Genomic DNA, 15,861 nt, shown 5'->3' with positions numbered 1-15,861 from the left:
ATCAGATGTTATCTCCCCTTATCTTGTTACTGTCATGGGTGAACATTTATTATTACATATTATTATTATTACCTATTATTATTATTATGTATTATTATTATTATGTATTATTATTATGTATTATTATTATGTATTATTATTATGTATTATTGTTATTACGTATTCTTCTTCTTCCTCCTCCTCCTCCTCTTCTTCCTCCTCCTCCTCCTCTTCCTCCTCCTCCTCCTCTTCTTCCTCCTCTTCTTCTTCCTCCTCCTCCTCCTCTGCCTCCTCCTCCTCTTGCCTCCTCCTCCTCTTGCCTCCTCCTCCTCTGCCTCCTCCTCCTCTGCCTCCTCCTCCTCCTCCTCCTCCTCCTCTTCTTCCTCCTCCTCCTCTTCTTCCTCCTCCTCTTCTTCTTCCTCCTCCTCCTCCTCCTCCTCCTCCTCCTCTGCCTCCTCCTCCTCTTGCCTCCTCCTCCTCTTGCCTCCTCCTCCTCTTGCCTCCTCCTCCTCTGCCTCCTCCTCCTCCTCCTCCATTCTTGGAACAAGTTTGAAGAGCTTGTAGTTCATAATCACTATCATTATCATCACCAATGCTCACATCTGAGTCTGGGATTTTGGAAAATAGGAGTTTCCTCTTTGATTCTGGTACAACTGAACGACGGCCCAGCACCAGAGGTGGAAGGCTGAGGGTTGTCTGGGTTTTCCTCACTATTACCCATATTATGGTCATTAGTTTCGGTCAAAACCTCACCAGAACCTTGAAACTCATCTTCACTGTCACTTCCATCTGTATTAGAACTGTCACTGGGGAACAAAAGTGTCCCAATTTGCCGAGGAGTGAGGAACTTCTTACCGCAGGGCACGGTGGAAATTGTGTACTATGATGGCATTCCCACAATGCACCACTGGGTCCCAGATTTTTTTCCTACTGCGCACACCCACCACACAGACCCATTCTCTCACATCTAGGCTTATCAGCCTTTTCCTGCGAGATTTGAGGCCGCTAGAATTTATGCGTACTAGTACGTCAAAAACCCCTACGCGTAAGACGTACTAGTACGACCAAAACCCTCAAAGGGTTAAGGAAACGTTTCGCCACACAGTGGCTTCATCAGTCCATACACAGGAGAAGCTTCATCAGTCCATACACAGGAGAAGCTTCTCCTGTGTATGGACTGATGAAGCCACTGTGTGGCAAAACGTTTCCTTAATAAAGATACCCAAGAGTTGCACATGTGTCTAATTTATCAACGTGTCGGTTCTGTGAACCATTCATCTACAAGAAAATAAAAGAAAACCCAGAGGGATGTGTATATATATGCTTGTACGTACATGTATGTGTAGTGTGACCTAAGTGTAAGTAGAAGTAGCAAGACGTACCTGAAACCTTGCATGTTTATGAGACAGAAAAAACACCAGCAATCATATCATCAGGTAAAACAATTAGAGGCTTTCATTTTGCATTCACTTGGCAGGACGGTAGTACCTCCCTGGGCAGCTGCTGTCTACCAACCTACTACCTAGACTCTATCATATGCCTTTTCTAAATCCATAAATGCAATAAAAACTTCCCTACCTTTATCTAAATACAGTGGACCCCCGCTTTACGATCACCTCCCAATGCGACCAATTATGTAAGTGTATTTATGTAAGTGCGTTTGTACGTGTATGTTTGGGGGTCTGAAATGGACTAATCTAATTCACAATATTCCTTATGGGAACAAATTCGTTCAGTACTGGCACCTGAACATACTTCTGGAATGAAATAATATCGTAAACCGGGGGTCCACTGTACTGTTCACATATATGCCTCAATGTAAACACTTGATCTACACATCCCCTACCCACTCTGAAACCTCCTTGCTCATCCGCAATCCTACGTTCTGTCTTACCTCTAATTCTTTCAATTATAACCCTTCCGTACACTTTTCCTGATATATGTACTCAGTAAACTTATTCCTCTATAATTTTTACAATCTCTTTTGAGCCCCTTCCCTTTATATAAAGGAATTATACATGTTCTCTCCCAATCCCTAGGTACCTTCCCCTCTTTCATACATTTATTAAACAAAAATACCAACCACTCCAACACAATATCCCCCTCTGCTTTTAACATTTGTCATGATTCCGTCAGTTCCAGCTGCTTTACCCCATTTGATTCTATGTAATGCCATGCACCTCCCCCACACTCGCATCCTGCTCTTCTTCACTCCTAAAAGATGGTATACCTCCCTAGCTAGTGCATGAAGTTACCACCTCCCTTTCTTCGTTGACATTCAAAAGTTCCTCAAAATATTCCCCCCATCTACATATGTAATATGTAATAATTCATATGTAATAATAATAGTAATAATAATAATAAAAAATAATAATATTAATAATGAGAGCTTCAGAACACCACTAAGTGCACTGTTTACCTCGGTGTGGGAGTATTTCTTTCATGCTTTCCTTACATTTTTAACAGACATTTGGCCAAATTTTGTTTTTCTAAGCATGGGTCCTAAGAAAGAAAGCATAAAGGACAGTGCTGAGAAGAAAAAGAGGATGATTTCCATGGAATTAAAGTATGAAATCATAGATAAACAAGCAAGGTATGCAGGTTTTGGGTTGAGCGGGAAGCGAGGGGAGCTGGCTCGTAACTCGGATGTTGGCTCGTGACTCAGAGCAAAAAATCGACCGAGCGATGGCTCGCCTCTCAAAAAAACTCGTATGTTGGGACACTCCTAAGTCAACATTCCACCATACTTTCATCATTCAACACTTTCACCTCACTCCCACATAATCACTGTCTTTGCAGAGGCACTCAGGTATGACAGTTTAGAAGTACCTTCAAACTGTCAATATCCCAGACCCGTACTCTAAAGTGCAGGCATTGTACTTCCCATTTCCATTACTCAAGTCCGATTAACTGGTTTCCCTGAATCCCTTCACAAAATATTACCCTGCTCACACTCCAACAGCTCGTTAGGTCCTAAAAACCATGTGTATCCATTCACTATCTAACACGCTCACGCATGCTTGCTGGAAGTCCAAGCCCCATATCTTGAACTCAAATATGATATGAGCTCTGTTAACTGCTGCTGCCACCATTGCCATCTCTTCTTCCTCACAATGTTCAAAAAACATGCCTCACACCCATACATGTCTGCACTCTTCAGCTCTTGTCACATTCCTCCTTTTCTTGCTGCAGTTGATACTTTTTTTTTTTTTAAAGAGGGTGAATGAAGGAGCACCTAGGTAGTAGGTTGGTAGACAGCAACCGCCCAGGGAGGTACTACCGTCCTGCTAAGTGAGTGTAAAATGAAAGCCTGTAATTGTTTTACATGATGGTAGGATTGCTGGTGTCCTTTTTTCTGTCTCATGAACATGCAAGATTTCAGGTGCGTCTTGCTACTTCTACTTACACTTAGGTCACACTACACGTACATGTACAAGCGTATATATACATACCCCTCTGGGTTTTCTTCTATTTTCTTTCTAGTTCTTGTTCTTATTTATTTCCTCTTATCTCCATGGGGAAGTGGAACAGAATTCTTCCTCCGTAAGCCATGCGTGTTGTAATAGGCGACTAAAATGCCGGGAGCAAGGGGCTAGTAACCCCTTCTCCTGTATATATTACTAAATTTGAAAGGAGAAACTTTCGTTTTTCCTTTTGGGCCACCCCGCCTCGGTGGGATACGACCGGTGTGTTGAAAGAAAGCAAGAAAGAATGAAGGAGCAAAACTATGAAAGTGATTGGTCAGAAAAAAGCAAGTGAAAGAGCAATACAGACATTCATAAAGATGAAGAATACCAGTTAAGTTAAATAATTTTAATTGGTGAAGATAAACTGATCACCAATAGGGTATAGGGCAACAGTGGAACAAAAGTAGAGAAGGTATGGGGATAAAGCATTCACATATTTTACCTTATACTCCACAGGGCTAAGATCCTTGAACCAGTGGAAGGCATTGTGAGTGATAAACACTAGACATGTAATAATAAGTAAGACAATGCTATATATAGTTATATCCTTTTTCAACCCTTGTCGAATAATAGAGAAAAATAGGAGGCTGAGCTGCAAGCAGACGATGGATACTATCACAAAATTGATAGCTGATGTGTGAATGTTTCTGCTAATTCTTGAGGGACCATAAGCAAAGTAGATATTATACTTATCCACCAGATGTTTGAACACCATATATAATGTACCTGTGAGAGAGAATTTTATTATGAAAGACTTATAAATAATAAATATTTACATTTTGTAGAAAAATAAAATGCCAAAGACAAATAAAAATCTGATAATTTTTAATTAATGCTAATCCACACACATACATTTAATTCCTGACATTTCTTAATTCATGTTACTAAAATTTCACAGATCTATGATTAAACTGTTTTTTTTTTTTTAGTGAAAAACAATATTAAACATGATGGTCATAAGACAACAATATACTAATTCATATAAACTTTTCCCTTTCCTCATTACATTAATATATGCAATATCAACAAGTAGATAAATAAGACATGTGCAACACCTGAGAATCTTTGTTTTATCAACGAGAGCTTTTTTTTAATTCAATATAAAGAGATCCACTCCCTCTTATCATTCTACACTTTTAAATGAAGAAATAAGTAGTACAGTGTTTAAGAACAAATTCTTTCATAAAAAGAAGCTGGCCTAAGATATAGTCTGATGCTAGGTTCAACATAGTGAGTAGACAACATACTTCTAAAATAAAAAATGGGTATGTCCTATAAGAAGAGGTTAAGGGAACCCAACTTGATGCCACTGGAGAACAAGAGGCATAGGGATGACGTGGTAATGGCATATAAAATACTGAGAGGAACAGACAGGGTGGACATGGCCAGAATGTTTCACAAATGGAACACAAAAATAAGGGGACACAAGTGGAAGTTGAAAACTTAGATGAGTCATAGAGATGTCAGGAAGCATTTCTTCAGCTTCAGAGTTGTCAGGAAGTAGAACAATCTGAAGAGTGAAGTAGTGGAGGAAGGATTCACACACAGTTTAAGAAGTATGAAGGCTCTTGGAGCAGTGTGTGTGGTCCTAGTGGCAACTAGCAAAGAAGTGGGACCAGGAGCTATGACTTCTCCCCTGCAACCACATGAAGGTGAGTACATGTACACATGCAACCCCCCCCCACACACACACACTCACACACACACACACACACACACACATACACACACACACGCACACACACGCGCGCACACGCACACACGCGCATGCACACACACACACACACACACACACACACACACACACACACACATATGCCCATGTACACACATCTATGCACAAGTACACACACACATCTGGTCAAGCATGTCAAGAATTAGAGAAAGTGCAAAGGTTTGCAACAAGACTAGTCCCAGAGCTAAGGGGTATGTCCTACGAGGAGAACTTAAGAGAAATCGACTTAACGACACTGAAGGACAGGAGAGATGGGGGGCACATAATAATGACATATAAAATACTGAGAGGAATTGACAAGGTGGACAGGAACAGGATGTTTCAGAAATGGGACACAGCAACAAGGGGTCACAACTGGAAGTTAATGACTCGGATGCATCACAGGGATGTTCGACAGTATTTCTTCAGTCACAGAGTTGCCAGGAAGTGGAACAGTCTGGAGAGTGATGTAGTGGAGGCAGGATCCATACATAGCTTTAAGAAGAGGTATGATACAGCTCACGGAGCAGGGAGAGCATGGACCTACTAGTGACCAGTGAAGAGGCAGGGCCAGGAGCTATGACTTAACCCCAGCATTCACAATTAGGTGAGCGCACGCGCACACACACACACACACACACACACACACACACACACACACACACACACACACACACACACACAAACACACATGCATGCATGCATGCATGCACACACACACACATGATGAGGTATCACAGTGGGCACCTGTGACGAGTGGGGTCCCACAGGGGTCAGTCCTAGGACCAGTGCTATTTTTGGTATATATGAATGACATGATGGAAGAGATAGACTCTGAAGTGTCCCTGTTCATAGATGATGTGAAGTTAATGAGGAGAATTAAATCAGATGAGGATCAGGCAAGACTACAAAGAGACCTGGACAGGCTGGACATGTGGTCCAGCAACTGGCTTCTCGAATTCAACCCCGCCAAATGCAAAGTCATGAAGATTGGGGAAGGGCAAAGAAGACTGCAGACAGAGTATAGGCTAGGTGGCCAAAGACTGCAAACCTCACTCAAGAAGAAAGATCTAGGGGTGACCATAACACCGAGCACGCCTCCGGAGGCATACATTAACCAGATAACTGCTGCAGCATATGGGCGCCTGGCAAACCTGAGAATAGCATTCCGATACCTTAGTAAGGAATCGTTCAAGACACTGTACACTGTGTACGTGATGCCCATACTGGAGTATACAGCACCAATTTGGAACCCACATCTAGTTAAGCATGTCAAGAAATTAGAGAAAGTACAGAGGTTTGCAACAAGGCTAGTTCCAGAGCTCAGGGGAATGTCCTACAAAGAAAAGTTGAGGGAAATCGGCCTGACGACACTGAAGGACAGGAAGGTCAGAGGAGACATGATACCAACATACAAAATACTGCATGGAATAGATAACGTGGACAGAGACAGGATGTTCCAGAGAGGGGACACGGAAACAAGGGGTCACAATTGGAAGCTGAAGACTCAGACGAGTCACAGGAATGTTAGGAAGTGTATTTCTTCAGCCATAGAGTCGTCAGGAAGTGGAACAGCCTAGAAAGTGATGTAGTGGAGGCGGGAACCATACATTGCTTTAAGATGAGGTATGACAAAGGTCAGGGAGCAGAGAAAGAGAGGACGTAGTAGCGATCAGTAAAGAGGCAGGGCCAGGAGCTGAGTCTCGACCCCTGCAACCACAATTAGGTGAGTACACACACACACACAAGCGCGAGCACACACAGTGTACTCAATTTTTGAGTGTTCATTTTTCTTTTTTTTTTCAAAATTTCACCATAAGGGGAGGGGCCATAATTACCCTAAAGAGTTGAGATACACACAATATAGATATCAACATTGAAACGTTGGTTTCCCCAGGTCCCTGTGTAAATATGCTCTAATGCTCCAACTTACACTCTAACAAGTTAGGCAAAAGGAAAATTGTATGATTACATACCAAATGGAGTAATGAGCGGACATGAAATTGAATAGATGATAGTCATGGCAAAAATAAGTAGCATCCAAGCATACTGAACTCCAAAGGGAAACTCGTAGAGAATAGCCCGTCTCACACTGGCTGTCTCGGCTTCAGATCTGTAATTATTTATAATTTATTAAGCCATTACTCTTAATATAAAAATCATTTATTGATTAAGGCAATCTATGTAATGATTAAAAGTCCACTGAATTTTTATACAATAAAAAACTGTTAATTCTACATAATACTGCAGTTAAAATGTATACAGTTACACACAAAACAGGACAGTTCTGTACTTAAAGCTCACTACAATATAGATTTCCAATGTCTAACATTAATAATATCCACACACAAAAACAGGGCATTTGGAAACCAATTAATGTTTTACATTTATCAACTCACGCTCAGAATATTTATAAAACAACCATTCTTTGTACTACTGTTTTCTAGTAATGGGACAATACCAAAATATTTGAAGATACCGATATCGATATGCAACTTTCGACCAATACCGATGCTATTAATTTTAGCCAATATCCACAGATATCATCATAATTAGCAGATGCCCCCTCAATGCCAATACTGATATTTAGTTTAGGCAAATACCATTACTATCGAAATTAACCGATACCCATAGATATCAATGCTTTAGCAAACTCCCTATTGTTTTGTACACAAAATATTCATTTGTATGTTAAAGAACAAGGAATGGAACTCCAAATTAGGGAGCTCCTGTATAAAATGAAACAGCCATACATAAATATCTTTTAAGTTTACAGATGATCCTTACCTTGACAGAGCAAGTCGCAGTATGTACATGAACAACTCAGGGAACCGAATCAGCTCAAGTGACGTTCCAATAAAGGCAGACGTGATGACATAGTTGACAAAGAATGCACCATTATCAGGAAGAAAAATGCATTCCCAGCGGAAAGTCTCGTTTTTTGATTCCTGCTGAACTATCCATTCCATGAAACCTTTTGCACTGAAATCAACAACAATTGAAAGTGCATTTCAAGTCTAATGCTGATGTAAATGCATTCTAATTAGTGAAGAATTATTTATATTAACTCCATCACTACCCTATTTTATTTTTTTTTTTATTATCACACTGGCCAATTCCCACCAAGGCAGGGTGGCCCGAAAAAGAAAAACTTTCACCATCATTCACTCCATCACTGTCTTGCCAGAAGGGTGCTTTACACTACAGTTTTTAAACTGCAACATTAACACCCCTCCTTCAGAGTGCAGGCACTGTACTTCCCATCTCCAGGACTCAAGTCCGGCCTGCCGGTTTCCCTGAATCCCTTCATAAATGTTACTTTGCTCACACTCCAACAGCACGTCAAGTATTAAAAACCATTTGTCTCCATTCACTCCTATCAAACACGCTCACGCATGCCTGCTGGAAGTCCAAGCCCCTCGCACACAAAACCTCCTTTACCCCCTCCCTCCAACCTTTCCTAGGCCGACCCCTACCCCGCCTTCCTTCCACTACAGACTGATACACTCTTGAAGTCATTCTGTTTCGCTCCATTCTCTCTACATGTCCGAACCACCTCAACAACCCTTCCTCAGCCCTCTGGACAACAGTTTTGGTAATCCCACACCTCCTCCTAACTTCCAAACTACGAATTCTCTGCATTATATTCACACCACACATTGCCCTCAGACATGACATCTCCACTGCCTCCAGCCTTCTCCTCGCTGCAACATTCATCACCGACGCTTCACACCCATATAAGAGCGTTGGTAAAACTATACTCTCATACATTCCCCTCTTTGCCTCCAAGGACAAAGTTCTTTGTCTCCACAGACTCCTAAGTGCACCACTCACTCTTTTTCCCTCATCAATTCTATGATTCACCTCATCTTTCATAGACCCATCCGCTGACACGTCCACTCCCAAATATCTGAATACGTTCACCTCCTCCATACTCTCTCCCTCCAATCTGATATTCAATCTTTCATCACCTAATCTTTTTGTTATCCTCATAACCTTACTCTTTCCTGTATTCACCTTTAATTTTCTTCTTTTGCACACCCTACCAAATTCATCCACCAATCTCTGCAACTTCTCTTCAGAATCTCCCAAGAGCACAGTGTCATCAGCAAAGAGCAGCTGTGACAACTCCCACTTTGTGTGTGATTCTTTATCTTTTAACTCCACGCCTCTTGCCAAGACCCTCGCATTTACTTCTCTTACAACCCCATCTATAAATATATTAAACAACCACGGTGACATCACACATCCCTGTCTAAGGCCTACTTTTACTGGGAAAAAATTTCCCTCTTTCCTACATACTCTAACTTGAGCCTCACTATCCTCGTAAAAACTCTTCACTGCTTTCAGTAACCTACCTCCTACACCATACACTTGCAGCATCTGCCACATTGCCCCCCTATCCACCCTGTCATACGCCTTTTCCAAATCCATAAATGCCACAAAGACCTCTTTAGCCTTATCTAAATACTGTTCACTTATATGTTTCACTGTAAACACCTGGTCCACACACCCCCTACCTTTCCTAAAGCCTCCTTGTTCATCTGCTATCCTATTCTCCGTCTTACTCTTAATTCTTTCAATTATAACTCTACCATACACTTTACCAGGTATACTCAACAGACTTATCCCCCTATAATTTTTGCACTCTCTTTTATCCCCTTTGCCTTTATACAAAGGAACTATGCATGCTCTCTGCCAATCCCTAGGTACCTTACCCTCTCCCATACATTTATTAAATAATTGCACCAACCACTCCAAAACTATATCCCCACCTGCTTTTAACATTTCTATCTTTATCCCATCAATCCCGGCTGCCTTACCCCCTTTCATTTTACCTACTGCCTCACGAACTTCCCCCACACTCACAACTGGCTCTTCCTCACTCCTACAAGATGTTATTCCTCCTTGCCCTATACACGAAATCACAGCTTCCCTATCTTCATCAACATTTAACAATTCCTCAAAATATTCCCTCCATCTTCCCAATACCTCTAACTCTCCATTTAATAACTCTCCTCTCCTATTTTTAACTGACAAATCCATTTGTTCTCTAGGCTTTCTTAACTTGTTAATCTCACTCCAAAACTTTTTCTTATTTTCAACAAAATTTGTTGATAACATCTCACCCACTCTCTCATTTGCTCTCTTTTTACATTGCTTCACCACTCTCTTAACCTCTCTCTTTTTTTCCATATACTCTTCCCTCCTTGCATCACTTCTACTTTGTAAAAACTTCTCATATGCTAACTTTTTCTCCCTTACTACTCTCTTTACATCATCATTCCACCAATCGCTCCTCTTCCCTCCTGCACCGACTTTCCTGTAACCACAAACTTCTGCTGAACACTAACACTACATTTTTAAACCTACCCCATACCTCTTTGACCCCATTGCCTATGCTCTCATTAGCCCATCTATCCTCCAATAGCTGTTTATATCTTACCCTAACTGCCTCCTCTTTTAGTTTATAAACCTTCACCTCTCTCTTCCCTGATGCTTCTATTCTCCTTGTATCCCATCTACCTTTTACTCTCAGTGTAGCTACAACTAGAAAGTGATCTGATATATCTGTGGCCCCTCTATAAACATGTACATCCTGAAGTCTACTCAACAGTCTTTTATCTACCAATACATAATCCAACAAACTACTGTCATTTCGCCCTACATCATATCTTGTATACTTATTTATCCTCTTTTTCTTAAAATATGTATTACCTATAACTAAACCCCTTTCTACACAAAGTTCAATCAAAGGGCTCCCATTATTATTTACACCTGGCACCCCAAACTTACCTACCACACCCTCTCTAAAAGTTTCTCCTACTTTAGCATTCAGGTCCCCTACCACAATTACTCTCTCACTTGGTTCAAAGCCTCCTATACATTCACTTAACATCTCCCAAAATCTCTCTCTCTCCTCTGCATTCCTCTCTTCTTCAGGTGCATACACGCTTATTATGACCCACTTCTCGCATCCAACCTTTACTTTAATCCACATTTTATTTTTATTTTTTTTTATTATCACACCGGCCGATTCCCACCAAGGCAGGGTGGCCCGAAAAAGAAAAACTTTCACCATCATTCACTCCATCACTGTCTTGCCAGAAGGGTGCTTTACACTACAGTTTTTAAACTGCAACATTAACACCCCTCCTTCAGAGTGCAGGCACTGTACTTCCCATCTCCAGGACTCAAGTCCGGCCTGCCGGTTTCCCTGAATCCCTTCATAAATGTTACTTTGCTCACACATAATTCTTGAATTTACACATTCATATTCTCTTTTCTCCTTCCATAACTGATCATTTAACATTACTGCTACCCCTTCCTTTGCTCTAACTCTCTCAGATACTTCAGATTTAATCACATTTATTTCCCCCCACTGAAACTCTCCTACCCCCTTAAGCTTTGTTTCGCTTAGGGTCAGGACATCCAACTTCTTTTCATTCATAACATCAGCAATCATCTGTTTCTTGTCATCCGCACTACATCCACGCACATTTAAGCATCCCAGTTTTATAAAGTTTTTCTTCTTCTCTTTTTTAGTAAATGTCTACAGGAGAAGGGGTTACTAGCCCATTGCTCCCGACATTTTAGTCGCCTCATACGACACGCATGGCTTACGGAGGAAAGATTCTTTTCCACTTCCCCATGGACATTAGAAGAAATAAAGAAGAACAAGAACTATTTAGAAAAAGGAGAAAAACCTAGATGTATGTATATATATATGCATGTGCGTGTCTGTGAAGTGTGACCAAAGTGTAAGTAGGAGTAGCAAGATATCCCTGTTATCTAGCGTGTTTATGAGACAGAAAAAGAAACCAGCAATCCTACCATCATGCAAAACAGTTACAGGTTTTTGTTTCACAGTCATCTGGCAGGACGGTAGTACTTCCCTGGGTGGTTGCTGTCTACCAACCTACTACCCTACTTTACTTATGTTAAAAATATCCATAAAGATTGTGGATGTTATGAATGAGAAGAAGCTGGATGTCCTGGCTTTAAGTGAAACAAAGCTGAAGGGGGTGGGAGAGTTTCAACGGAGAGGAATAAATGGGATTAGGTCAGGGGTTTCAAATAGAGTTAGAGGTAAAGAATGAGTAACAATAATGTTGAAGGATAAGCTATGGCAGGAAAAGAGGGACTATAAATGTATTAATTCAAGGATTATGTGGAGTAAAATAAAGGTTGGATGTGAGAAGTGGGTTATAGTAAGCGTATATGCACCTGGAGAAGAGAGAAGTGTAGAGGAGAGAGAGAGATTTTGAAAAATGTTGGGTGAATGCGTGGGGAGTTCTGAACCAAATGTGAGAGTACTTGTGGTTGGGGATTTTAATGCTAAAGTGGGTGAAAATGTTGTGGAGGGGGTAGTAGGTAAATTTGGGGTGCCAGGGGTAAATGAAAATGGGGAGCCTTTAATTGAGCTATGTGTAGAAAGACATTTGGTAATAAGTAATACATATTTTATGAAAAAAAGGATAAATAAATATACAAGGTATGATATAGCACGTAATGAAAGTAATTTGTTAGATTATGTATTGGTGGATGAAAGGTTGATGTGTAGGCTCGAGGATGTACACGTTTATAGAGGGGCAACTGATATATCGGACCATTATCTAGTTGTAGCTACAGTTAGAATAAGAGGTAGATGGGATAAGAGGAAAATGGCAACAACAAGTAAGAGGGAGGTGAAAGTGTATAAACTAAGGGAGGAGGAAGTTTGGATGAAATATAAGCAACTACAATGGAACCTCAAAAATCGAACTTAATCCATTCCAGGAGCTAGTTCTATATTCGAGAAGTCTGAAATTCGAAGCATTATTTCCCATAAGAAATAATGGAAATACAATTAATCCGTTCTAGAAACCCAAAAAATATTCACACAAAAAATACATTTTATAGAGATTAATTACAGTTTTACATACAACAAATACTATAGTGTTTAATTATGTATAGTAATACATATAAAATAACATTTTTACTTACCTTTATTGAAGATTGGTGATGGCATCTGGAAGAGAGGGAGGAGGAGAGAGGGAGTTGGGGTTAGTGTTTGGAAGGAGAATCCCCCTCCATGAGGACTTCAGGTAAAGCCCTCTCTGGGGTTACTTCCCTTATCTGTCTTTTAATGCCACTAGGACCAGCTTGAGAGTCACTGGACCCCTGTCTCACAAAATAACTGTCCACAGTCCTCTGTTTCTGGTGCCTCTTTAACATTTCCCTAAAATGGGACATGGTTCTGTCACTGAACTTGTTGCAAAGATGGCTTGTTTCAGCTTGCTCAGGGCGGTACTTCTGCACAAACATTTGGACATCATTCCACTTGGCACAAATCTCCTTAATCTTTGAAGAAGGCACCTCATTCACTCCCTATATTAACCCTTTGACTGTTTTCGACGTATAAATACGTCTTACGAGCCAATGTTTCTGACGTATATATACTCAATAATTCTAGCGGCTTCAAATCAAGTGGGAGAAAGCTGGTAGGCCCACATGTGAGAAAATGGGTCTGTGTGGTCAGTGTGCACCACATAAAAAAAATCCTGCAGCACACATTGCGTAATGAGAAAAAAAAAACTGATCGTTTTTTTGGAATAAAACGCCAACTTTGAGGTGTATTTTCGTATAGTATTTATCGTTGTATTCGCGTTTTCATGGTCTTAGGTGATAAAATGGAAAAGATATTACAGAAATAGAGATGATTTTCATTACTTTGACGATGAAAATGACCTTGAAACTGAGCTCAAAGTAGTGGAAATGTTCAATTTTTACCAATGTTCAGGAGTAAATAAATCACACCACACGTCCAATACACGTCAACTGGGGAGTCTAATATTCTTTCACTAGTGCACTGATATTATTTATACCATTTTTACAATAATGCAGTCGTCTGCATAACAGTAAATTTTGTATTTTTTTGTATGAATAAAAAATCAAAATAGAAAGCAATAATAATATAAGAGGGGCCTAGAGATGTGACTAATGAACAGAGCATATGTTATTTTAGTGCCATGAATGTCTACCTTGTTTATTCTGGACCCTATTTTGAAATTGGCATCTTTTTTAGTTTGCATGAAATTGGCCAAATTGCCAATTTCTGACCACCATATTGGGTAGTCCAAATTAGTAAATGGGAGGTTTCTTGTACTCAGCTGATAGATAAAATGGAGTTCTAAAGAAATAGCTATGAGTTTGGTCAACTGGAACAATGGAACTGGCTGAAAATAAGGCTCAAAGTCGGCGAAATCGCCGATACGCATATGTCGCTGCGACCGCTAAATTCGCGGAGCATAATTCCATGAGTTTTCGACCAAATTTCGATCTTTTGGTGTCATTACCATCGGGAAAAGATTCTCTATCATTTCATAAGAAAAAATAATTTTTTTTTTTCAAAAACTGAGCAACATAGAATGACAGTTTCAGAGAGGGGCCTGAAACAGTCAAAGGGTTAACACCTTTCACAACATCAGCTTCCTTGATTTGTTCTTTCTTTGACAGGATAGAACCGATGGTCGACTTGTTTTCCCATACATCCTGGCAAGCTCAACAAGTCTCAGACCACTCTCATACTTCGGTAATATTTCCTTCTTCACATCTATGGTGTTTCTCACTTTCTTTACCACAGGGGTACCACTAGCAAGTTTCTTTGGGCCCATGGCAGCTTATTTCACAGTCCCACAAGCACTAAACACAACGAAATAATCGTAAAATGTGTGAATGAGAGCGCAGGTTAGTGTTCACTCAAGCATAAACAAAGCTAGACTGCTCACGGCGCCTGTGTGGGGATGTGGACAGAGCGGGCCGGCAGACAGGTCCCGTACCCGGCGGTCCAAAAACAGGGGCGCATTCGATAATAGGGACACAGTTTGTCCGAAAAAAATGGTCCTATTTTCGAAACGTTCGATATGTGATACGTTCGATTTTTGAGGTTCCACTGTATTGGCAGAAAGGTGGGCTGGTGCAGGTATGAGTAGTGGGGGGATTGAAGAGGGTTAGAATAGTTTAAAAAATCCAGTATTAGAATGTGGGGCAGAAGTTTGTGGTTATAGGAGGGTGGGTGCAGGAGGAAAGAGGAGTGATTGGTGCAATGATGAAGGGTGTGATAAAAGAGAAAAAGATAGCTTATGAGAGGTATTTACAAAGCAGAAGTGTTATAAGAAGAGCAGAGTATATGGAGAGTAAAAGAAAGGTAAAGAGAGTGGTGAGAGAGTGCAAAAGGAGAGCGGATGATAGAGTGGGAGACAAACTGTCAATAAATTTTAACGAAAAGAAAAAATTTTGGAGTGAGTTAAACATGTTAAGAAAGCCTAGGGAACAAATGGATTTGTCAGTTAAAAACAGAGTAGGGGAGTTATTAGATGGGGAGATGGAGATATTGAGTAGATGGCGAGAATATTTTGAGACTTTTAAATGTCGACAAAGAAAGGGAGGCGGTAATTTCATGCACTGGTCAGGGAGGTATACCATCTTTTAGGAGTGAAGAAGAGCAGGATATGAGTGTGGGGGAGATGCGTGAGGCATTACGTAGAATGAAAGGGGGTAAAGCAGCTGGAACTGACGGGATCTTGACAGAAATGTTAAAAGCAGAGGGGGACATAGTGTTGGAGTGGTTGGTATTTTTGTTTAATAAATGTATGAAACCTAGGTAGTAGGTTGGTAGACAGCAACCACCCAGGAAGGTACTACCGTCCTGCCAAGTGA

The 15,861-nt window shown here is 40.7% G+C and overlaps 1 protein-coding gene across 5 annotated transcripts in view; it reads right to left on the bottom strand.

The window, feature by feature from the left end:
* The window catches only part of Tmem63 (transmembrane protein 63), a 249,443-nt gene that overhangs the window by 70,526 nt on the left and 163,056 nt on the right, over positions 1 to 15,861 (bottom strand). For all 5 annotated transcript variants that reach the window (XR_011393591.1, XM_070097342.1, XM_070097339.1 and 2 more), the window contains 3 exons: positions 7,948 to 8,142; positions 7,137 to 7,273; positions 3,889 to 4,172 (listed from right to left, as the gene is read on the bottom strand). Coding sequence is in view for 4 of the 5 variants with exons in the window: in XM_070097342.1 (XP_069953443.1) it covers positions 3,889 to 4,172; positions 7,137 to 7,273; positions 7,948 to 8,142 (616 nt within the window). In the remaining variant the exon portion in view is untranslated. The remainder of the gene's footprint in view (positions 1 to 3,888; positions 4,173 to 7,136; positions 7,274 to 7,947; positions 8,143 to 15,861) is intronic.

The sequence above is a fragment of the Cherax quadricarinatus genome, chromosome 57 (genome assembly GCF_038502225.1).
Source record: "Cherax quadricarinatus isolate ZL_2023a chromosome 57, ASM3850222v1, whole genome shotgun sequence".
In the NCBI taxonomy this organism is placed as follows: Eukaryota; Metazoa; Arthropoda; class Malacostraca; order Decapoda; family Parastacidae; genus Cherax; species Cherax quadricarinatus.
This window is presented reverse-complemented; position numbering and strand designations above follow the sequence as displayed.